This window comes from Rhinatrema bivittatum, chromosome 7, assembly GCF_901001135.1.
Source record: "Rhinatrema bivittatum chromosome 7, aRhiBiv1.1, whole genome shotgun sequence".
NCBI classification, from domain to species: Eukaryota; Metazoa; Chordata; class Amphibia; order Gymnophiona; family Rhinatrematidae; genus Rhinatrema; species Rhinatrema bivittatum.
Genome location: NC_042621.1, coordinates 111,456,937 through 111,482,361, shown reverse-complemented (window position 1 = coordinate 111,482,361; position 25,425 = coordinate 111,456,937). Strand labels below are relative to the sequence as shown.

The window sequence follows — 25,425 nt, the reverse complement described above, 5'->3', positions numbered from 1 at the left end:
AGCACAGCCAATCTGTCAGCCAGTATCTTAGCAAATAATTTTTCATCAAAATTCAAGAATGAGATTGGGTATTACTGTTATTTGTGCCAAATTCATATCTTTCGGGTATGTCCCCTGATCTAACAGAGCATGAAATAATTCTTCTAAAGACGCTGGAACATGTTCCAAGAGGGACTTGTAGAACTCGGCTGTGTATCCATCAGGGCCCGGCACCTTTAAAGTCTTAGCTTTATGGACGCCCCCCTGAATCTCTAGTAAACTTATGAGCCTTTTCAGCCAATCGAATGGTGTTCAAATCTGGAGATAGTAGCTCAAAAAGAATATAAGCAAGATAGAGGCAGTCCACAGAAGAGCTACCATGATTGCTCAGAGTTTGCGCCATAAGCCCTAGCTATGAAAAGACTCAAGAATATAAATATAATTCTGCTTTCATTCCATTTTGTTTTTAAAACGAAAGAAAAACAAATGCAATTTTGTTTGTTTTTTATTCATTTTGTTTTAAAAACAGGGCACCTTCTGCAAACCCCCCTCCCTCCTCATATCCCCTCTAGGCCCTCCTTCGATCCCTCCCCAGATCTTCCTACCCCCAAGTCTTCTTTCTTCATGGGTCAGGACCATTCCCTATTTGATCCTGCCCCACCCATGATGGCCAGCACCATTAGCAATTACTTCTGCACAAGAAAATGGCACCAGCCTCAGGTTTCCGGCAACATTTTCAATTGTAATACTGATGGGGTAAGAGCAACTGGGGATTGTTCCTGCCCCATGAAGAAAGAAGACTTGGGCTAAGAAAAGCTGGGAAAGCTGAGAGGACCCAGGATGGGTTTGTGTGTGTGTGTGGGGGGGGGGGGGGGTATCTAGCAGAACAGGGACCTGACATTTTTTTATTTTGTTCTTTTTTTCATTGCAACTAAACTAAATGTATCACAACAAAAATGAAACGGAAAAAAATGAAAGAAAACAAAATGAAATGAAACAAAACAATAAAGCATGGTCACACTCCACTTAACTGTGTATATACTCTAGCGGAAAAAGAGGACAGGCGTGATTGAGATATCGAATAACTCAAAGGCATAAATGCAAAAGAAGCAAGCATTTTTCAGTGGGGAAGAAGTTGTAGATTAAGAGGTTACGATATGAATCTCAAAGGACATAGCCTGAGGAGTTACATTAGAACATTTTTTCAGGTTGACAGTGGAGGACACATGGGATAGCCTCCCAGGAGTCATAACGGAAGCAAAAATAGCAAGAGAATGCAAGAAAGCATGGGCTATACCTAGCTGAGAGGAAATGAAGGTAAAATCTGAGATCAAGTAGGCTTTGCAGTATTGTAACAGGAATAGAAAATGGACAGACTAAATTCTGTATTTCCCATCCTGGAGGCACATCAAACTGTACTGGTTTTTAGGATATTGATAATGACTGCACATGAGATTTATTTGCATTCATTAAGGCAAATTTTAAAAGCCCGATGTGCGCATTAATTAGGGAATGAGCCAACATGTAGGGCTTGCGCACACCGAGTGGATTTTAAAAGCTGCCGAGCTACGTGCATATCTCCCGGAGTGCTCACGAAAAGGGATGTGAACCTGAGATGTACGCATAAATACATGATCCAGCGTGCTCTGAGGCCCCCTGCCAAGTAACTTTACTTCTCCTATGGGTGAAGTTCAAGTAGAAAAACAGGCAGATGTGCGGGGTTTTAAGGGTCAGGGATAACTGAGGAGAGTAAAGGCTATTAAACTAGGGGGGTTGGAATACCTCTCTCTCTCTCTCTTAACTGGATGAACTGGGGATAAACTGGTAAAACTGGGAATAATGTCGGCGCACGCCCAAGTTAAAGTCCCCCGATTTATGTGGTAGAAGTGGGCCAACGCAGCCATGCACATGTAAGCCCTCATACCATTTTGAAAGTTACTATCCCAGATTCTCTATGCAAATATCTCATGCATATTCATTATGGATTGCCAGAAAATCAGAGCAATTAGGTGTGCCTCCAGGACAAGGTTTTTATGTACCCTGCCCCGGACTCCTTTGGAGGGGCAGGTAATAAATGTTATTAAATAAGTAAATAAAAAAGGTTGGGAAGCTATAGACTATATGAACCATGTTGTCTTTTATCTCCCGTTATATTCTATGCCTGTGGTTGTGTTTCTAGCAGCCCTCAAACTGGGCCCCTCTCACTTCCTGTGGTCTGGATGTTGTAGCAACTCAAGTCACTCACTGCTTAGTCATAAATTGATATGGAAGTGACTTTGGTGAGCTGGGCTTCTGACTTCCTTGGGACCCAGAGCCAGGACTAATGCACTAAATCCAGCTGCTGCTGCTACTGCAGAACCTCTCAGCCAAGGGCATAGCTGCAGTGGGCCTCTCATTTTTGACTCAGGCCCCCACCCTTAGCAGCAGGATTATGTACCATCCAAGTCAGCTCCTTAGAGGTGCAGGAGTTAGAGGGTCTGGAGGCATTGAAACCACTGCATGTGCATGATCTCCTGCACCTTAAAGGGGGCTAACTTGAAAGAGGAAAAAGCCGCTGCCCTAGCTGGGCTTGTCAAATTTTCAGTCATGTTATATTTAAATTATGCATGTTTTTATCTTTGTAAACTGTCTTGAACTAACAAGCGGTATGTGCGGGCTAGAACATTTTTAAATAAATAAAAGTAAAAGTTTAACGCCATCAACCTCTTTCTGTTTCCTTCTGGCAGGTAATTATCTATCCCTCTCCTTTCAGTCCCTTGAAAGTTCAGGCCTGGGTGGAAGCCTATATACATAATTGCGCTTTGGGATCCTGAGAGATGATTAATTATTTAATGGATCTGTCCTCCAGAAATTTGCCCAAACCTTTCTTAAACTCAGTTATACACTTTTTCTGGCATCAAGTTCCATAGCTTGATTGTGTTTTGATTGAATAAATACTCTTAAATGTATTTCAAATCTGCTGCCTTTTAGTTTTAGGGAGTGCCCTCATCCTCGAATTATTTAATAGTTCAAATAACCATTCCCTATTAACCTACTTCATCCCACACAATTTTATAAACGTCCATCATATCACGTCTCGGTTGTCTCTTATCCAAGATGAAGAGCCTTTCTTCACAAGGGACCTTATCCGTCCCTGTAATCATTTTTATTGCCCTTCTCTTCAACTCCTTTAGTCTTGCTGCGTCCTTTTTCGAGGTGCAGCAACCAGAACTGCACACAATACTGTTACGCCTGTCGGTCGCAGACAGCTATCACCGGCCTGCCCGCCCCTGTTCCCAAGCCTCCCTGGATGGCGTGGATGCTGCCGACCGCCATCTTGCCCTTGGAGCTCCTTAGGCGCGCGCATGCACTTCCGGGCCAGTCTTATGCACGTCATGATTTAGTTAAGATATTTTTTAGTCAAGATTGTTATTAAGAGCTATATATTTAATTTATTGGCTATATGGGGTTTAATTTAATTATGTTTCATTTTATTTTCATGCGCTTCCGGGCCAGTCTTATGCACGTCATGATTTAGTTAAGATATTTTTTAGTCAAGATTGTTATTAAGAGCTATATATTTAATTTATTGGCTATATGGGGTTTAATTTAATTATGTTTCATTTTATTTTCATTTTTAACTTCATTTTTAATTTCATTTTATTATGAGTTTTTGGGATAAAGTGTTAATGACTTATCCAACTTTTATGTAAACCGACTTGATGTGCATATGATATGTTCGGTATACAAATTGCCTAAATAAATAAAAATAAATGGCGGGAACCTCGGGGGCATCCCCCCGCCCCGGATGACGTCATTCTCCATGGACTCTTAAGCCGGCTGGCCCTGTCTGCCAACGACTTGGCAACAAGTTCTCTCATTGCTGAATCTGCTTCGCTCACTACGGACATCCCGTTCCAGCTCCTGCTTCCTCGGGTACCCGCTCCTCGGGGGCCCTTTCTCGTCTCTGGATATCCGCTCCTTGGAGGGCCTTTTCGCCTAGGACTGCTGCCTGCCCCGTTCCCCGGGGCTTCCTCTGGAACCATCTCTACTTCTACAGTGATTACTCCGCTTGCGGACCATTACTGTATTCTCTCTACTGAGGAACCCTCATCGGTGTACCCCGCTCTGTGGACCATTGCCGTATCATCTCTACTGAGGACCCTCATTGGTGTTCCCCGCTCTGTGGATCATTATGTTTCATCTCTACTGAGGAACCCTCATCGGTATACCCCGCTCTGCGGACCATTGCCGTATCATCTCTACTGAGGAACCCTCATCGGTGTACCCCGCTCTGCGGACCATTGCTGTATCATCTCTATAGAGGAATCTTCTCTCTTGGGTATACCCCACTTCACAGATCCTGTGGCACCTCTGTGTCTGTGTGACTTTCTTGCTACACTTTCCACTCCGCGGGCATTGCCTCTCTCTCTCTTGCTCTCTCTCTCTCCAGTACCTGCTGTTCTGCACACCCAGCAGCTGAGACCTCGCCTCCCGACGGTGAGGCTCGCGGGACTCCTCCCCGTGGGCGGTACCATCTCTCACCTTGGCCCAGGGCCCACAAACCCACAAATCCTAACAGATACTCAAGTATTACCACACCATGGATCAACACAGAGGCATTATTATGTTCCAGTTTCCCAGCATGGCATATCCAATGTATTTAGGTTTTCAGCTCCTTTCCAAATAATTCTCAACACCCTATCTGCTCCCTAGCTGCCACCTCACACTGAACTAAAGGCTCCAACTTGCCATCCAACAGAGACATGGCAAAAAGAAAGTGAACAGACATAAGATGCAGAATGTAGCCAGAAATGAAAAGGGTTTTGGTAGGCAAGGGATGTGGGTGGGACAGAGCAGAGCAGGGGGACTGCCCACAGTGTCCACCCATGTTAACCTTGGGGCCCCCCAAAAAGAATTCAGTTCCGGTTACCCCCCCCCCTCTCACAGCAGTGTGCAGGTTAAACCAAGTCTTCTCACTGCTGGAGACCTCTTTCATCCTTCAAGACAGAAGGCAATGGCTTGTATCTTGATGCACATGTGCTGGAAAACTAGATAGTTGGGATGGATCCATCCACTATACAAGTTCAGACTTAGAGCAAGATTTGCCATCCTGCTTCTTTTTATTATTGTGGATTGCTTGCCCTAAATGAGACCACCTCAGGGGGAGATACAGTTCAGCTCCCCATAGACTAATTACTGCAAAATAGAGCTGCTCTTTAATTATAGGAATGAAATCCAAGCCATGTTGAAATCATTCCATTGGCTTCCAATATCTAAGCAAATAGACTTTAAGATTCTGTGCTTGATTTATCGTATTATACATAAGCTGGATCCCCAAAATGTGTGACATCATATCTTTTTATCAGCCATCCTGGCCTTTACGGTCCTCCCAACATCTTCTTCAGATCCCTTTCAGGTTGGAAGCAATATAAGAAAAAAATGTTTCTTTGGAATTTATTACCACTATCTATTCAGTTTGTAGGAGACTTCCCGTCCTTAAGGAAAGTTTTAAACTTGTTTTTTTGGAAAAATGCTAGGACTGAATTTAATTTATGTTTACGTCTTTCTGTTTGACATATGTGAGTTGTATTTAAATATATTTTTTTATGTAAAACACCTTGTAGCCTATGTGGGAGCCGTGGTCAATAAATCTGAAAGTAAGTAAATAAGCATTTCAGATTTTAAAAAAAACCAAAACACACATAAAGTGATCACCACTTACAATGTTCAGCAAAATATTTTGGTGTACTGTATTGGCAAAGCAATGAAGGAAAAGTATGAGATATTGTTTTCTTGAACGAGGATTAGCTGGTACTGCCACCTCGTTTTGAGTTTGTCTTTGCTGAGACCAGCGAACTTGTGTCAGTTGTGCATTCCATTCCCTCTCCAGATGCGTCTGCTATGCTGTCAGTTCTTTCAAGCCTGTGAAAACTGTTGATTTAATAACCAATAATAGCTTTGGCCTTTTTTTCCACCCATCCCCATCTTTTTCCTTCTCTTTGTTCTTTCGGAGACAGGGGGAGGGGCAGAAATAGAGAACAAGAGAAGGGATGTGTGGGAGGGGGGAGTTAATAGTGATTACTGATCTCAGCTAATCTGGCCCCTTCTGGTGGGCTGCTGATAAACTTTGAAACATGGGAATGGCTTTCAGCCCGCAGTGGGGAGTCTGAAAGCTTCAGTGACTAGGAGCAAGGAAGAAGCAGCGGGAGCCAGAGACAAAAAGATATAATAAAAACAAATATTATAACAAATGAAATCTCTGGCTTCAGAGGAATTGCATCCCTCTAAGCCTCTGCAGGGAGGGGGAAGGGTTGAGTGAGCGCTGAGATGGCACAACAGCCCTGTAACTTGGATCAGCATTCATAGCTGGAGAGAAGGTGAGCCTCGCCACCTCTCAGGCCACTTCTTACTGGCTGTTCTTATTGATGCCCAACAGGATCTGCCTTTAGCAGAGCCCCAGGATGCTTTGTTGCATTATGTGTGTGTGTGTGGGGGGGGGGGGGTCTTGTTATTTTCCAAAGATCATGCATGATCTGGCAAACAATTTCTGTTTATCTCCTGCCATTCCCCACAGGAAAAAATATCACCAGCTAAAAGAAGGGTGCACCAACCAACCCGAGGGGCTGATGCAATACAGTGCGCAGAGCCGAGCGCACTGTTATCCTGCAGCCGGACGCGGGTAGAATAAGCGCTAATCGATCCCGTAAGGCAATAAGGGGGATTAAGCGCATATTCAACGCGCGTCGACGCGGAGTTGAATCTAATAGCGAGCATCACATGCACATGCATGTGAATGAGGCTGTTAGGCATTCACTCCCGATGCAAAAAAAAAAAAATATGTACGTCTCGGCCGCACATTTAACTGTCATCGAATAACGCCTGCCTGGAGCAGGTGTTAATAGCTGTGCGCATAAAAAAAAAGTACAGAAAAGCAGAAAAAACTGCTTTTCTGTACTGCCTCCTACTTAATATCATTGTGATATTAAGTAGGAGGCAGTACTTAATAAACATTGTGATATTAAGTAGGATGAAAAATAAAAGAAATAAAAGTTAAAAAAAAAATTGACCGTCGGACCCATCACGAAAACCTTCGCCGAGTTTATCGGTTTTCCGGCGGACAGCCACAAAAACCGACACTGATAAACCCGGCTTTGGTTTTCGTGACTGCCATTCGCCGCTAAGGAAAACTGACGCCGAGTCTATCGGCGTTGGTTTTCGTGATGGTCGTCCGCCGCTAAGGAAACCCAACACCGAGTTTATCGGCGTCGGTTTTCCTTACTGCCGTACGCTGATCACAAAAACCAATGCTGGATTTATTGGCGTATGCCGGTCACGAAAACTGAATTGGGTTCACGTTAGCAAGGATGCGCATCCTTGCTAACGTGACCACCCCCTAATTTAAATTTTGCATGGCGCCTCCCTCGGGGGCGTCTGGGGCACGTTAAGAGAGCAGGCGCTGACTGTTCAGCACCCACTTTCTACGCGACTTTATTGCATCGGCCTCTATGTAGGCAGAGGGTCTCCGAATCATTCGACATACTCTACAGCTCCCTCTGCTCTTCCTATCTCTGTTAGGATCTTTGAAAATTGACCTGGAACATTCCTGAGTAATTAGCTAGTTTTAACCTGACCTAATGTTTTGTTTTTTTTAATTCAGATTGATCTAGATTATATCTGTTTAGTGTGTTTATAAAACCACTCTTCCAGCCTGTGATATAAATTCAGTGAATTCAAACGTAATGTGACTGAATGCTTTGAATGTAAGAGACAGCGTGTGAATATTTCTATCAAAAAGTGGTCAACTATGACAATTTGAGCTGAGCTGCAAACAGGTCCACATTTATTGAAGTCAAGGAAGCAATCATCTTGATTCATCGGATCCGATTTATTTATTTATTATAAAACATTTGTTACCCTCCCTTCCTACGTTCAGGGTGGGGTACAATAAAATACACATAATATATAACAGTTAAAAGAAACATTACAATAAAACTTAAAATGTTAGGAAAAAAGAGTTACGTACACTGGAAGAGGCTAAGGGTGAAATAGGCCAGGGAGACTATATGTTGCTAGCCTGATTTGAAAATGCTTTTTTGAATATATGTATATTTTTTAGTGCTTTTTTAAAAAAGTTTCTTTCATGGAGGTTCCTCAGTTCTTTTGGTAAGGTATTCCAGACAAATGGGCCAGCAGAAAAAAATGCACGTTCTCTTATTTCGTCAAAATGGGCCATTTTAGGAGAAGGAACATCATGGAAGGTTTGAATTGAAGATCTTAATGATCTAGCAGGGGCATGGATTTTTAATACAGATGAGATCCAGGGAGAGTGAATATTATGAATGGAAGAGTATATGATTATGGCCAATTTGTACTGAATGTGGTATTTTTATTTGGGAGCTAATGGATTCAACTATGCAGTGATGTGATTACAGGTTGGAATTTCTATGAGGAGCCTGGCTGCAGAGTTTTGTATAATGTGTAGTGAATTAATTGTGAATACTGTGAGGCCAATAAGGAGAGAATTACAGTAGTTAGTACTAGAAAATAAAAGTGATTGTAGGACAGAGCGAAAATGGGGTTAAGGGGTGGTTTGAGATGGCGAAGAAGTCTTAATTTGTAAACGGACTGAATGACTATTCTGATATGATCACACATGGAAAAGGCAGGATCAATGATGACGCCGAGATTATGGACACTTTGGGAGAGAGTAATGGTCTGATTATCAAACTGAAAGTTAGTTGTGGAACTAAGCAGTAATCTCTCAGGCCTGGAGGTGCAAACTTAGTCTGACTCCAGCATGTTAAAAGCATTTCTATCTTTATTCGGGTAATTACAGCAAACAAATATTATTAAACTGTCTTATCTTCAGAGTAGTGTTCTCTCATTACTCATAGTTTAGTACTGCTTCCCTCAGTACTCACAGGTTCGTTACAGCTCAGTGTTTGGACAGCATTATTCTGCAGGAGCTGCCTTCCTCCTGGAAACCCAGGCCTGGTCTGACTTTCCCACCTGGGACCCAACTCTTATTCCTCCCCTGCTAGGCCCTGTCCACTGAGCTCTCTCTCTCTCTTTAGGAGAATTGAGGTGGACCAGGTACCTAGCCTCGTTCTGCACAGGTTTAAGGGGGAAAATAGGGGCACTGCATCACATACAACCCTCAGCTTAGACTTGTTGGTCTGAGCATTGTCACTCCCCTGGATTCCATCCAGGGAAGTGACTCACATCCCCACTCCCTCATAAATGGCCTCCTGCTAGTAAGACTTGGCGGTTGGGGTCCTGGGGTTCTTTTTACCCCCACCTACCATGGTTAACCTAGATTGCACTATAGTCACCACCCACTGTGAAGTGTGCACCCCCAGCCCTTTAACAAAGTCCTTTGCTGGCTCCAGCGCAACTTGTTTGACTGGCTGTGGTGCCTCCAGTGGTGGTTTCTCTGGAGCCACAGTGCCACCCTCTGGGATCTTCAGAATCTTCAAGGTGCCTTTCACTGGGCACTCCATGGCATTTCTCGCTAGACTTTCCATGCTCTCTCTCTATGGGCTTCTCACGAGAGTTGTTTCTTGGCTCCTGGTAGTGTTTTGGACACCCTACAGGGTCTTCCTAGGGACCTCCTGTAGCACCAACTTCAGACTTCTCAATATTGGCTCCTCCTGGGCAGTCTGTGTTGCCCTCCCCAGGGCTGTCTGTGACCGCTCGCTCAGGGTTCTTCCCCGCCTCCTTCTATGGGTTTCTGCCGGGAGCAGTTTCTGGACTCCTGTAGAGTTTGAGCACTTTACAGGGTTTTTGTGAGAATCTCCTATAGCACCAACCTCAAGCTGTTGCCACTATTCAGTCAACCCATGGGACATCTTTGCAGGAACTCATCCAGTTCTTCCAGGAATTGGTGTCACTCCTTATCTAGCCAGTCTAGGTATTTACTCTCTTGTCTGGCTTGGATGCTTGGGAGTGGATTCCCTTGCTTCATTATTCTGGCTGGCCTTTCCAGCAGCCAAACCTTGAGCCTCAGGTTCTCCCCCTGACCCAGCTCTGGGGGCTGGGGAACTCCCACTATATAGAAGTACATGGCTGTTCCTTCCTTCCTTCTAACCCTGTGACTGCTTTTGCTTCACCTGTTGCTGCAGTACCCTGTGTTATGGCAGCCAGCCACTGGGCCTCGCGGCCGGCCACACTCACCCCACAGAGCAGTCCTGGTCTTCATGGCTCCTCGGGCCGTCACCGCCATCTCAGAATGCAGCAGGGAGCCGACAATGCTGATGCCGCACTGCTGGCCCCTGCTCCTGCTAGGCACGCGGCTCCACCCCCAAATTAAAGGAGCTGCAGCAGGAAAGGCCTTTGGTAACCCGGATGATATCCAGGGCCACCAGCATTACTTAAGGCAGCTCCTGCTGCTCAACCCTTGCCTCAGCAACAGATCTCACTCTTCGGAGTTGCTAGTTGCTCCACCTGTCTTCATGCCTTCCTGCCTCCATGTCTTCAGTTCCAGCTTCCGTGTCTTCAGTTCCAGCCTCCGTGTCTTCAGTTCCAGCCTCCGTGTCTTCAGTTCCTGCCTCCATATCTTCTGTACCTGCCTCTGTGTCTTCTGCTCCTGCCTCCATGTCTTCCAGCTCCATCTTCTTGTGTTTCTGCTCCCCCAGCTTGTTCTTGGATTCCAACTCGCCTGCTGCCTGCCCTGACCTCCGGCCCATCTTTGGATCTTCCTGCCCGCTGCCGGCCTCAACCCCTGGTACATTTGACTCTACCTTGTCTCTCGACTTCATACCCACTCCTAAATCCTGCCGGCCCCTGCACCCAAGGGCTCAACCTGCGGGGAACAAGGGCTGGTATAGGTGAAGGTCCGGTTGAGTCTTTATCTCCAGCATCTGCCTCCCGACGATGAGGGCCTGTGGGTAACCCTCCTACAGGAAGCACCGACCTTGTCTCGGCCCAAGGGTCCACCAACTGCGCAGCAGCACAACACCCTAATTGCTCCACTCCAATTTTTCTTGTGGCTGCACTTCTTGAACTGTAGAGTAGCTTGCTTGCTGGAAGAGGGCCCTGCTCTGTTCCCATTCCCAGCATTCTCACCCCACTCTGGTAGCTTTTCCAGAGCCACACCCTGCTCAGCACAGCTTTGATACACCATTATTAACCTCCCTTTTTTTTTTCCAAAGGCAAAAAGATAAAAAAAAAAAGAGCCTGCATAACCAGTATTAACTGGCTTACTGTTTACTCCCTATCTCCAGTAGAGTTTCTCTCTTTAGCCAGTTTAAACCTACTACTTTCTAGTTGTCCCTGCAACCAGACCCATGAAACATTTCTTCTCTATCTGAAACCTTTAAACTATGGATTTATTTTAATTTTCAGTGCCACTTTCTGAGCCACACCCTTTCACAGGCCTCTGTACTCACTGCACTCCTGTGCTCTGTTCTTGGTTTTAGAATCAGAGGCCCCGTGAGTTCTGTACCTTCTTTTAGAATCACATGTCCTCTTCACAACTCTCTGCAATTTACACAGACACTGTTCCTCTCTCTTCTGCAGGCTCCCTAGTTTCCAAACTTTTATCAAGCTACACACAAATACATAATTTTTCTTCCTTCCTTCTGGAGGCTTTGAGTTTTTCCTCTGTGTGATGCTTTAGAAAAAAAAACCCATGCATGACAACATATGTGGGACCAAGTAGTGTTCCCTTAGGCCTGGAGGCAAAAAACTTAGTATGACTCCAGCCTGTTAAAAGCACTTCTGTATTTAATTGGGTAATTACAGCAAACAAACATTAGTAGACTGTCTTATTTTCAGAACAGTATACTCTCATTACTCACAGTTTAGTATTCCTTCCCTCAGTACTCACAGCTTTGTTACAGCTCAGTGTTTGGACAGCATTATTCTGCAGGAGCTGCCTTCCTCCTGGAGACCCGGGCCTAATATGACTACCCCACCTGGGTCCCAACACTTATTCCTCCCCTGCATGGCCCCACCAACAGAGCTCTTTCTCTTTAGGGGAATTAAGGTAGACCAGGCACCTAGCAGGTTTAAGGGTGGAAAAGGGGACACTGCATCACAGACCTCAGTGACCTGCTGGAAATATCCTTTGATTCCCACATTAGTGAGGGTTGTGAACATGAAAGACCAATCTACCCAGTCAAACACCTTTTTTGTATCAAAACTGAAGAGAAGAGAGGGGATCTGCCTCCACTTACTGGTCTCTATTGAAGCCACTATTTTGCGATCATTGAATGATGAACACAGCCCCTTTATAAAACCTACCTGATCTTCCCTGATCAGGGATAGTAAGTGCTGTGCTACCCTGTCTGTCATTATCTTAACTAGTAATTTCAACTTGAATTTCAACAATGAAATAGGTCTATAGGAACCTGGGACAATTGGGTCTCGACTTATCTTATAGATCACCGTGCCAAAGTCAATAATTGGGGCTTTTGGAAAACTTCCTTTATTTATAAGTTCTTCAGGCATCACCCCCAGTGCCAGTAATAGTTTTTCAGACAACAGTTTGAAACATTTCGCAGAGAACCTATTGGGCCCTGGTGTCTTAAACATTTTGCCTGTCAGATTACCCTTTGAATTTTCTGTGCCTGAAGAGGGGCATTAAGTTTTACTGTTTGTGCCTCAGTTAAACTTGGTAACCTAGCTCTTGACAGATATTCATGGATTTTCTCTCTTGGAGGGGAAAAGCCATGTATGTTGCGATCCTGCTTGCGGTGGGGCTGCGAGCTGGCTCTTACCTGGGCCCGGAAGCCACAGCTGAAGCCAGAGCCTCGCCTGAGGCCATCGGGTACTCCCGCGGCTGGCCGCCATCTTGCCGGCGCGGCAGGAGCCATGCCGGGCCTCCCCGATGCGGCAGGAGGCCGCCGACGTTGCCTTCTGTTCCTGCGGCGTGGAGGCCGCATCCGCGGACTTGCCTGGCAGGGGAGCTGCCTCCTGGACCCTCCTTCAGTGGCTCAGACATCGCCGGTGTCGTCGGGGCCTGCTTCCTCCTCTCTGGCTCAGCATTGCAGCGGCAGCATGGCCGCTGTCCAGGGCCTGCCCCTTCCTTCCTTAGGGGCAGGCCAGTGGCTTCTCTCCTGATTTAAAGAGCAGCACAGGTGTGGCCCTTGTGGAGCTCCTCCCAGGGAGTTGCCTCGTCTGCCTACTTAAGGACTCTTCGTGCATTCACTCATCGCCTTGGCAAGGGATCAGTCCTCCATAGGACTTCTCTGTCTTGTTCCTGCCTGGCTTCCTTGATGTCTTCATCTTCTGATCCTGATGATATCTGGAGTATCCTGATGTTCCACTCCTGATGTTCCAGTCCTGATGTTCCAGGTTCCAAGTAACCCATGCCTCTGGAGGTTCCTGTTTTTATTGTTGAGGTTCCGGCCCTCAAGTTCCCTAGTTCCAACCTCAGAGGATCCAGGGGTTGCTCAATCCTTTCCTTGTGACTTGTTCTGAGCATGCCGGCTCCCCTCGTGATCCGTGACCAGCCTTCTGGCTGTGTAGGGTGCTTGGAGGACAGTGTGGTCCGTGACCAGTCTATGGCCTGTGTGGGACGCCTGAGGGACTGTGCTCTCCCGTCTCATCTATTCCAAGTTCCAAGACCTCATCTCATCTGTTCCAAGTCCAAGGTCTCACCTCGTCTATTCCAAGGCCTTCAGCTAACCTGACCTCTGTCCAGACTGCCACCTTTGCTGCCCCTGCAGCATTTCTGAAAGGTCTGGGAATGGTCGGAGGACTGTTCAGAGATCACTATAGCATTGGTGGTCTTTCCAGGGCGTGCAGGTCCGGTGGGGGTTCCGGCCCTCCAGATTCTTCGTGTCCACCCAGAGGGGCTAGTCTCACCGCAGGGGCACACATCTTGTCCCGCGCTTAGGAGTGCCCCCTGGTGCTCCCGTCGACTGAGCGCAACAATGTATAATAATTGGTGGTTTGTTTTAAAGATGGTACAAATTTCTTTAGTAGAATTTTAGACTTCCCCTTGATTAGATTTCTTTGCCAGGATATACTTTGTTCCTCTCTAACTTTTTGTCAACCTGGCCAATAGCCTACCCTACTTAATTTCCAAAATGATAGTATTTACCTCTATAATATAGCAGGATTTTCGTGACTAAGGAGGTGTGTGGGCCAGAGTATCTGTCTTTCAAGAGTTTGGATGTGCGGAAGCTTATCTTCAGATATTTGGAGGTTACCAATGCATTCTACAAGTCGGACAAATTGACCCTTTTGGAGATCAGCGGAAAGGTGAGACTCCAGTGGAATGTGAAGGTAGACTGTTTCTTTAGCCAAAGAAGAGAGCAGGGATCGAAGCCCTGGCACAGCCCAATCTTTCCTCCATGGGCGCTTGTAGGCTGCCGAAAATCCCCTACTCTGGGTTCCCCTCTGCCGATTTACATATGCCTCTGCAGTGGCATTGTCCATGGCCCTCTCCCAAATCAGTGGGAGGAAATGAAGAATAGCCAGGCAAATGGCCCTGGTCTCCAGTTGATTGATGGACCAGGATGCCTCTGTTGGAGACCAACTCCCCTGAGTTACCTGCTTCTGACAATGAGCCCCACAGCTGGAGAGGCTCATGTCTGTTGTCACCAAGATCCATGACAGGGTAGTTAAGATGACTCCCTTCAGCAGATGCAAAGGATCCATCCACCATACCAGTGAGATTCGTACCCACTGACTCAGAAGAAGTCACATTCCGTAGTCCTGAGACACCGGAGACCATGTCGAGTGGAGTGGACAATGGTATATAAAATGACTAAATAATAATAATATGCACCCTGGCCCACAGGACTAAGTCCAGAGTCGCTGCTAGGAGCACTATTTTCAGTGATAGGTCCTTCAGCGAAGTCTGTTTTAGAGGCTTAAAGGGGGGCTTGTGGGCTGGAGTATTAGTTTCTCAGGTGTTTGATTGTGCAGAGGCTTGTCCTCAAGTATATGGAGGTTACCAATGCATTCTGCAAGTCGGACAGATTGCCCTTTTTTGAGATCTGTGGAAAGGTGAGATGGCCACTAAGGCTACTCTGGTGTTCTGGATTAAGGAGACAATTGAGTCGGCTTACTTGTTTATGGGCAAGAAGCCTCCAGAATTGGTGCATGTGCATTCCACCCATGCTCAGTCGGCCTCCTGGGCAGAGATGCATGCACTGACGCCAGCTGATATTTGTAGGGTGCCCACCTGGTCTTCACTGCTTACTTTGTGAAGCATTACAGGATGGATGTGCTGGTGCAGGAAGATACAGCTTATGGTGTGGGGGTTCTTTGGGCAGCTCTCACTTCCTCCCGCCCAGGAAGATGAAGCTTTGTTATTTCTCACTCGTTAAAGCCTGGACTGGTGTAGCAGGATGAGATCTAAAGAGAAATTTCCTTACTTGTTAATTTCCTTTCCATTAGTCCTACTACACCAGTCCAGGACCCACCCAGCGAGCGAGGCTGTGATTTTTCAGCATGATCACCTTAACTGACTGGTCGAGGACTTCAGCCTGTCTCTGTTTTTCAAGTTTACTTCTTTTTGCTTTCCCTCTGCTGTAAGTTTCAGGGAAACTTTGTCCCTCTGCTGTAAGTTTCAGGGATCTTTGTCAGAAGGATACGGAATTCCTGCTGCTAGCACCATCTCCTAAATAGTAGCTGTGATGTCACAGAGAAAAATAGTGTTGTCTGCCTCCATCTGCTGGTAGAGGGAAGTAACCCCTTTGTTCAAAGACAAGATATAACCACAGTTCCAGAGACCAAAAAAACTGACAATAATGTACAAGATGACAAGGAAGATGACAGTCTACCTAATCCCCCACCAAAAGTATTCAAGACTGTGGTACATCTAGACAAGAGTTTGAGATGGCTAGAAAGTCAGGATGTGGAGAGTATTAAAATTCTTCAGCTGCAAAGCATTCTTGACTTTGCAAAGACTCAACAGAGAGTGGCCAAAAAGCAGAAAACTCTAGGTAATTTATTTAGGAAACGATAACTGAGTAAAATTTTTTTAGTACAGTATTACTTTTGCAGTATTATTCTATTAGTATTATTAGTAGTAGTATTTTATTTGACACATGCACATTTTGTTTGTAATAATCAATCTATTTCCTACACATCTAATAAATGAAAACCTTTTTTTTCCAACTAAAAAATAACGCAACCCTACATTTTACACATTATGGCAGGGTTTTAATGTACAGATATATCCCATCTAACTAAAGTTCATACCATGATGACCTATTTTTACTGATAGGGAGAGTAATTTTATAATTAATTATGTATGTTGGGGTAAAGTCTGCACATACATTGTACTTGCAGATTTTTCTCCAAATTTTCAAAGAGAACTTGTGCTCATAAGTGGCCTGAAATGTGCACAAACGAACCCGTAAAAAGTGTTATGCCTGCTCTGAGGGTATAAATTGTGTGGGTTAACTGAAGCGCATATTTTGTGTAAGACCAAACTCCACTCCCTGGAGCACCTATCCCCAGTGCACATAAAGGTTATGTGCAAAACTGGTTTACATGCATAATTGTATTCATACCGAGCTATTGTTTAACAGCCATAAAACTGAGTTTTATGCACGTAAATACCTTTGAAAATCAGACCCATATATGTGTTTTTTTGGAGTCTGTAATAGAAGAAACAGTGTTGCAAACTATGAGGCCAGTGTACTAAACCACGGTAAAACTAGCCAAAAGCAAGCCTTATTGGATGATTTTACTGTGCATGTTATCTTCTGCAAAAACCCCACATAAAATGCCCAGTTGGCAAAAAGGTATTAAACCCAGAGTTTTGCAAGGGTTAATAAGCGCATTTCTGGTGGTGGTAACGCAGTGCCTGATGAGGGTTCCCAACAGCACTTCCCAGCCAGAATCGGGCATCTTCCCAGACAAGAATTAGTGACACACACCCCCCCCCCTCCCCCCATCCCCACCAAAAACTGGCCTGGCTTCCCTCTTCTCCCATCAACACCCACTGCCTGGCCCTCCCCAGGGTCAAGCATTTAGGGTTGAGGGGGGCAGGAGGGAGTTATGGTGCCAAAATTCAAAATGGTGCTGGCTCTCTTTAGTCTCCACACATAATAGGAGTTAGCATGCCAGGTCGGAGGTGTGGTCCCATGTTTCAGGCACCGGTGTAAGAATGTGAGAAAAAGAGCTTTAAAAGGAGATCCACTCAGAGAATAAATAATCCTTCATTAGAGCTGATTTTTAATGAGGAGCATCATGAGAAATGCAAAAGAGGCAGGAAGTGGGGGTAGCAGGGTAACATGGTCTGTATTTTCTCTAAAGGTGAAGCAGAAACTGTATCCAATGCCTACTGCCAGCCAGCATGCAGCTTTCTGATTAGTTCTCTCTTATCTGTGTAGTAGGATAGGAAAGGGACTTTTAAGAGGGGGCTATGGCCGTGTCGCCTGCTCTCAACTGTCACGCTTAGCCAGGTTTTGCCATTAGCGTCCCTTCGTGCATTTAATTGGTCCCACCCCGTAGCAGGTCTGAGGCTGTTCTAAGAGAAAATTGAAAATCCATTTCTGACATTTGTGGGTTGATATTAATATTTTTTTTTCTTTCCTTGTTATTGGAATGTGCCTCCCTGGGCTACATTTTGGGGAAAAGGCTTGAGTGATCTCTGATGATAGAAAACCTTTTCTATAAGTTTTCATTCGTTAACCTGTTTTTATTTCATCTGTGTCCTTGTCATACAATTTCATTTACTATTTTATTCATCTACATATTAGCTGCAACCAAATTAAACTAAGCCTTTTCCCATAATTTTTTTTTTTAACTGAGTAAATTTCATTCTGGGAAGGACTATTCTCATTTTCCTCAAAAGAAGAGAACTCGAAATGCCGAATGCAGTTTGATAGGAATCCCTTGTCTCTTGTCCGCTCCTCCCCTTCTTCCATCCTCCTGACAGATATATACATATAGCTGACACTCCCATCTCTGATTACAAGTAGTGACCGGTAATCTCATTCGAGTAGGCTTGATCCAACTGTGTGCAAGATCTGCAGGAGAGCAGTGTTGTATTTTTAACTTTGTCAGAGAAAATGGCATCAGTTAAACACAATGGCCCAGATTTAGAAAAACATTTTTCCCTTGTTGTACTTTCAGCAAAAATTGTATTTGATAGGATATTATCCCATTTCACACTTTGTTCATTAGGTAAAAGTCCTACTATGGCCCACAAATAGGATTCTGGGTCTGGTTCAGTAGTTCTGTGGGGGTAATGTCACTCCTCTTGGTGTGTGGATAGATACATACCTGTCCTCCTGTCCCCATGTTAAAGCTATAATACTCACTGGCGTTTGCAAACTACTCATTCTTTGTGGTCTGAAGCATCTACTCGAGAAATCAGATTTTTGTACAGCGGTTCAAAGCATCAGTCTTGACGCTGATTGTTGATTATTGCAATGCCATCTATTGTGTTCTTCCTGAAGCCATTGCAGTTACAGTTGAGTTCAGTAGCATGATTGATCACAGGGATAAATTGAAGAGATCACATTATGGATTTACACTGGCTTCCAGTGCCACAAAGCGAGCCCAATACAAACTGGCATGATGGTTTTTGGGTTAACTAATTCCAGCTTTTCCCCTTGGTCCAGTGCTTTGGTACAGATTTATATTCCTACATATTCCTCAAGATCTTCACAGAGAGGCTTGTTAGATATCCTGTCAGCAAGAGACTGTGCCTTTTCATTATGGAGCTCGTTCCCAGACTATATGAAGACATTCAGAGTTATACTTTTTATTTAAGCAGGCTTCCTTATGAACATGCAGCATTTTCAGCCTGGCTTTTTGGATGGACCTGTGGTGATGACTTGCAGTGGATCATGTAATGCTAGTTTTTGTATGTTTTAAATTATGTATGTTATGTTTGTACATTGCTTATCGCTTTTGCGTCAAGCGGTTAACAGATTTTAATAAAGATAAACATAAAAGGATTACCACCTGCCTTGGTCTGGATGGAGCACCCCAGAAGCTTAATAGCTATACAAGTTCCCCAGCATGGAAAACTCATCTTGAGGGAAATGTCCAGGTCCTTTTAAGTGGAGCTACAGTCCAGTCTGCTGAGCAGGTGTCTTTGATTTGAAATGGTTTACATAAATAATACAAGTTTGCCTTGAACAGGCATGAAAATGCAGCTCCTCAGCTGCTAGATGCATCCAGCCTGGGCCCACAATAGGAAGCAGTCTGTGACATTGACTTATGACGATTTTAGTGAATGGGACAATTGAGTTGATGAGACTGCTCCCATTGCTAGTTGCAAACTAGATTGATTCAGCAGATCATGCTGGTTTCCTTCCAAATTATGCTCATTTTATTTTTTTTTAACTAATATCAAGGGAGGCCCTGCACCGGTTGGACACCAGGAATCCAGGACCACCTCTTGAAAGAACATGGTAGTTATTCTTTTAGGCTATTATTTTTCTCCTTCCTTCTTCCTCATTAATTGCTTAAGTCAGGGCTTCTGAAACTGGGGGTCACAAATCATTCAGCTGGGTCATTTGTGCCTCAAACGGTAGCGCTCTTCTGGCACTAGCTGCAGCAGCATTAGCAGGTGACGTCAGCAGGAGGTCTTTGAACCACCACACACTCATAGACCCTGCAGTGGCAGAGTCCTTGCATGAGTTTTTGTGGTAACAGGAAGTCCTGCACAAGAAGGGATCAGGGCCACTGCAGGGCCCGTGAGCTTGCATTAGCCCAAATGCCCCACGTTGACTTTCATTACTAATTCTGCTATTGCTGCTGCTTGCAAATCACTGACTAGCTTGGGACAAGCCATGAGGGGAGGGGAAGACTGAGTGGGCATAGGTTGGTGGAATTTGCCACTGCTTCTCTCTTTTCACCTACCACTGAACCTATTCAAAAGAAAAAATGGCGCCCTTGTCATCAGCCCGCCCTCTGTTCCCACCAGTTGTCATTCACCTTTGGACCTGGGGTGATGCTGACATGGACTCATGACGTGCAAGTGGTGGAGCTTCTTATTAAATGCCGCAGGGTGCAGGGCAGGGGGAATTTTAGAAAAAATAAAGAGAGGTGATTGGGCTCAGGAATGATGGAGCAGGAAAGTGATTCAAACCTGTGGAGCAGGGGGAAATCACAAATTGAGAGGTGAGCTGAGCCCAGGGCTGGGGGCAAGAGCATTCGACTCCCTTGATGAACCTTCAAACTTGCATCCTCCCCTTATACACCTGCCTATTGGTGGGAGCTGTGGCAGAGCATCTGCCTCTCTCGCCCTGCTCAGCTCCCACCTCACACTGCTCTCTCCAAGCCCTGCATTCCCCTGCCTTTACCTCCTATCTACAGTGCCCACCATCCCTTCTCTCTATCCCTCTGTCCAGCGTGCCTCCTCTCTTTTTCCCTCTTCACTCCCTGCTCAGTGCACCACCATCACCCCTTTTTTTTGTCCCTTTATTGCAGTGTCTGACATTATCCTTCTGCACCCCCTACATGCCCCAAATCCTCTCTCTCCATCCCACTCTCGCCTGCTCAGCACCTTCTCTCTCCACCTACCTAACGCCTCTCTCCACAACTCCCCTCACCCACCCATGTTCCTCTGTCTCCACATGTACCCAGCATCCATTTCCTTCTCTTTATGGCGCTGTACCTTAAAAGTGGATAGGTGGCATCTGGAGGTTTCCTGGGTTTATGCCGCTGACTCCCCCCTCCCCCAATAAAAAAATGTTGGCACCCTCGGCAACTGCCTAGTTCACCTAATGGAAGAAGCATCCCTGGCAAAGTCTGCTAATGAAGGGAAGCCTAATGTGCTGAGGAGGGGCAAGAAGAGCAATGAAGGGAATGGGTGAGGAGGGATGGGAAGAGAAAGTGGGAGGGGAACAGAAAATAGTTCGGTATAGGGGAAATGGTAGGCAGAACAGGACAAGGGGTTGTATGGAGATGAGTAGGTAGAGGGGATTTAAACCCCCTGCCTCCAATTATAAAAGTCAAATTGCAGGAGAAGGGGACAATTTTTTAAAAAGTGTAGAGGGAGTAAGGAGAGCAAGTGGAATAGAGGATAAGATGGGGTGAGGAGGAGGAAGAGATTAGGAGAAAGAGAGAGAAAAGGGGAGGTTGAGAGAGAAGTGTGGACAGGTGAGAGCAGAGGGCAGAGACTGTGGTGTGGATGGGCTGCAGGTGGGGAAGAGGGGGAAGGAGATAGGGGTGTGCATTCATTTTCAACGTATTGGCAATCCGCAAAGTATATGACATATTAGTTGTATTCGTGAGGGTCACGAAATGTATGGCAAACCCCCACAAATACAACGTATCACTAATGAATAAACCCCCACCCTCCTGACCTCCCCAAGACTTGCCAAAAGTCCCTGGTGGCCCAGCGGGGGTCCTGGAGCGATCTCCTGCACTCGGGCCGTCAGCTGCTGGTATTCAAAATGGCGCCGATAGCCTTTGCCCTTACTATGTCACAGGGCTACCAGTGCCATTGGTTGGCCCCTGTCACATGGTAGGAGCACAAGATGGCGCCAGCCATCCATTGCACAAGATGGCGCCAGCCATCCATTGCTCTTTTGGCAAGTCTTGGGGGGATCAGGAGGGTGTGAGGTTGTAGTAAATTAAATTGAAAAGGTAGGGATGTGGTTTTTATTTGTAAACGAATACATATGTAATTAATGAATGGATCGGGGTCCCCCGAGAATGGATGCAACGGATTTGGGTCCCGACGAATCCGAATACCAAATGGGACGAATCCGTCCCTGCTGCACATCCCTAGAAATTGGTAGGGATTAACTGGACTGGAGAGAAGAATGACTGGTGGGACCTTGAGTCCTGCCACAGCTTTTGTTTTGGCTGTGTGATACTTCCCCATGTGGACATTACCTGCTCCTCTCTGGATATTTAAATACAGGCTGGTCTGTCAAGTTCATCCTTCACCGTCTTCTGTTTGTTTTTTTTCCTGGGGGTGCTGTAATTTGTGTTCTGTTCAGCACCTCCAATCATTTTCAAAAGTTGGCCCCTAATCTTGCAGTGAGTATATTTTTGATTGGTCCCAGGAAAAATGTGTATGACTGTAGGAAAAAAAATGAAAAGAGAATACTAGCAAAATGCAAGAAACTTCATGCAAAAGTCATGGGGAAAAGTTATAAGGTATGCGAAATTTGCAGATTTGAGGGAAGTTTCCTAACGAGGCATATCTGAAAGAAGTATTAGGCTATGGGGATGGAAGATAACATAACTTCCTTTTCAGTCCTGAGCAAAATAATCATAATAAAATGGGTTTCTGCTCCGACATAATTATGCATTTTATGATGTGCTGGTTTTTATCTTGAAACAGTTTGAAAAACCTCCATAAATTACATAGCTTCCTTTCCTTCTCACTACAGTTGATCATTTCATTCATTTTATTTATTTTTATTTTTTGCTTTCCAGGGAGTCAACAGTGCTTTTGAAGTTTACCTAGTGGGAAACAACTCGAACCATTTCATCATCTCTCCAACATCGATTCAGGGCAAAGCAGACATTCGTGTGCGGGTGGCCGTGCCACTGGACTTCGAAACCATCCCACGCTATGAATTCTCTGTAAGAACTTGCTTTGGGTGCAATTGAGAGAACTTCCTAGTTTTTTTTATTACTTAACATTTAAGAGTTCTTTTAATTCCTTGTGGATCAGAGTTTTAGCAACGCATACAAAATCTGGTGGGTATTTGAGTGACATTGGGACAGCTTGGATGCGCTTAACTAATAGAAGTTTTCTCCCAGGCAGTGGCTCAGTGACAGTGCTGGACGTTTCTGATGCAGAGGACCTGGTTTTGATTCCTGGGTCAGGTCTTCCGCTCCCCAGACCGGTCGGGCTTGGGACCTGCTGCAGAGGCAGCATTGATAGTCCCTGACGGGGGAAGGAGAAGAGCGACCCCTAATGGCCGGCTTTAGTTCCCAGCTGTAATGCCCAGGTTTGCAGTATTTTATGAGGAGGCCTGGTGCACAGCCCCAGGCTGGTGCGCTGTCACTGCAGGCTGAGTTGGGAAGTGGGGGGGGGAGGAAGAAGGAAAGATGTCTTCTCCCAGCTACTTGTGCTCCTTTCCATGGACTTTAAGCAATCCAAGAACTCTCCCAGCTGCCTGAGCGACTATCCACAGTCCCTAACCCAGGGCTGTGCCTAGGACGGTGCGGTGGCACAAGGCGCACCTTTTACAGGGGCGTACAGTGAACTGGCAGAAGTGATTGTGTGGTGGCAGAACTGTCGTTGCTGCCAAATTGGTGGAAGGAGAGGATGGTATTTGTTTGCTGTTTCTGTGAAGGGTGCTAAGCCTCTAGCTTAGACCTTCTCTTAACCACTAGGAGACCTCTCCCATCTACCCGTGCTCAATTTCACAGTCTCCAACCAACAGAAGGGCTCTCTCAGTTGCTTGTACTCCTCTGGATTTAAATAAAGGAAGAGAGGGGAGCAATGCCGCACCAGCTCAGGAAGTCTGTTCCAAGCATATGGTGCAGCCAGGTGGAAAGTGCAGAGTTGGGAATTGGCGGTGTAGGAGAAGGACACAGACAGGAGTGACTTGGCTGATGAGCGGAGTGCACAAGGGAGAGATAAGAGGGGAGAAGCAGTGAGGAGCTGCAGATTGAATGCTCTTGAAGGTGAGTAAGAGGAGCTTGAACTGTACGCGGGAATGGATAGGGAGCCGATGTAGTGGTTTAAGAAGAGGGGTTATATGGGTGAAGAAACTTTGGCGAAACATGTCACACAGCTGAATTTATTATTATTATTTTATCATTTTTATCTTTTAAGTTTATTTGTGAGTGATTCTAATTTGTGCTGTGGACAATTAAAGTGTGATTTGAATTGATTAATTTTGCTGTTTATAATGCTTTAATTGTTATGCACCACTTTTGGGTGGTCTATTGGGGCCTGGTAGAGGTATGAACAAGCTTGCAATTAAATACACAAATACCTCAGAGTAGCCTTGTGGAGATGACCGACCCAGGTTTTTCAAGGTGGTACAATCCATGTCTCACTTGCATCTGCATTAAAATTCATCTCAAACGGTGCACAACAACGAACCGATTGGAACTCTTTCTCTCTGCCCATCCCCCCTCCCCTCCCCCTCCCCCCTTTTCATAATTTAGAGTCTCAGCTGTGGAAGCTTAAACAGAGCACGTTTACTGTCTCTGGAGCATGGCCATGACACTTTTATAGAGCATAAAATTTTACTCTAAACGCCCCTCTCAGCCAGCACGGTTCTTCCCAGCGTGGTGGGCTGTAAATCCTGGGAGGGAGAGCGGCTCTCTGCTGCCAGCCCTTCCTGCCGCTGTCGCAGCCTTGGCAGGGCCACTTGCGCACACTGGATAAAGCGTACCTAGAAGTGCTAGTTTCCCAGTGTGCGGCTCCCTCATAAAAGGCCTCCCGGGAAAACAGGTTTCCTGGCCGTTTTGGTCTGAGAGTGGATTCGGGGCAGCTCTCTGCCCGTCAGTGCCGAGGCCTGCAGGGGGCGTATCGTAGTTCCTGAGGATTCGTTATCAAGCTGAACACGATCCCCATTATCACAGTCATGTTTTACACTATTCATTCAGGGGTTCTTTGGGAAGGAGAGCACTACAGGTTTTGTTTTTTTTTTGTTTCCTTTTCTCCCGCTCAGTCAGAACTAGGGCTGAGATCCAGCACTGTGAGTCTGCATTCACAACTATCTGGGCGTTTTTCCCCTTATGGTATACCCCGCCCCCTTCCAGCCCACCTAGCCCCAGTCATCATAGCAAAAGGCCAGAACCCTGCAATCTAATTAGCATTGCTTGATGACCAGGCCTTACTCCCCTCTCTCCCCCCCCCCCCCCATGCCTCCAGGGGTTGTAAAAACAGCCTCCGCAGCATCCCTAACCCCAGCCAGTACAGGGAACAGAAAATCTGACCCAGGAAGAGAACCCATGTACTCTTCACAGCAGTGCAACTGAGCAGCACAGAGTCTCTTATTTATTTGTTTGTTTGTTTGTTTTTGACAATTCCTGGTAATAATAAGCTGCCAGGGACCCCCCCCCCCCCCCCATCTCCTGCAGTGCTGTGGCAAGAGCAACAAAATCTTGACCTTGCCATGGATTTGGCTGATCCCACCACAGAATCATGGAAAACCAGGAACCAGTTTGGGGATGGGGGGAGAGGTTGGTAGCCGGCCTGGCGTGTGGCCTTTTCCAGTTCATCTTCCATGCTTATCCAGCAGGAGGAGAGGGAGAGAGTGGCGGCACCTCAGGCCGCCTCCTCCTCCTTTGCCACTGGGACCTGACTTAAACTATGAACTACACAGGGCGCTGTGGTGTCCCAAGCAGTCCAAGGCACAGGTGCAGCTAGCGGTGGCAGAGAAGGAGGGATGTGTCTTAGGGCACCGCTCCTCTTCTCCTGCTCCTCTTGCTGGTCTGAAAAACATAGAGGGGATTGGCAGGGTGTGGTGTGGGGGGTGTGTGTGAAAGAGGGTCTGGGAGGTGAAAGGGGGAGGGGATCTGCTGGGTGCATGTGTGGGTAAGGAGGGGAGGAATATGGAATGTGTGTCTGTGAGAGGGCACAGGAAATAATGGGGAAAGGGCCATTCTCTCTCATAT

General features: G+C 46.0%; 1 protein-coding gene across 1 annotated transcript in view; it reads left to right on the top strand.

Moving 5' to 3' along the window:
- The window catches only part of CDH23 (cadherin related 23), a 1,814,588-nt gene that overhangs the window by 1,002,482 nt on the left and 786,681 nt on the right, over positions 1 to 25,425 (top strand). The window contains exon 12 of the mRNA XM_029608940.1: positions 22,276 to 22,425. Within this exon, the coding sequence (XP_029464800.1) occupies positions 22,276 to 22,425 (150 nt within the window). The remainder of the gene's footprint in view (positions 1 to 22,275; positions 22,426 to 25,425) is intronic.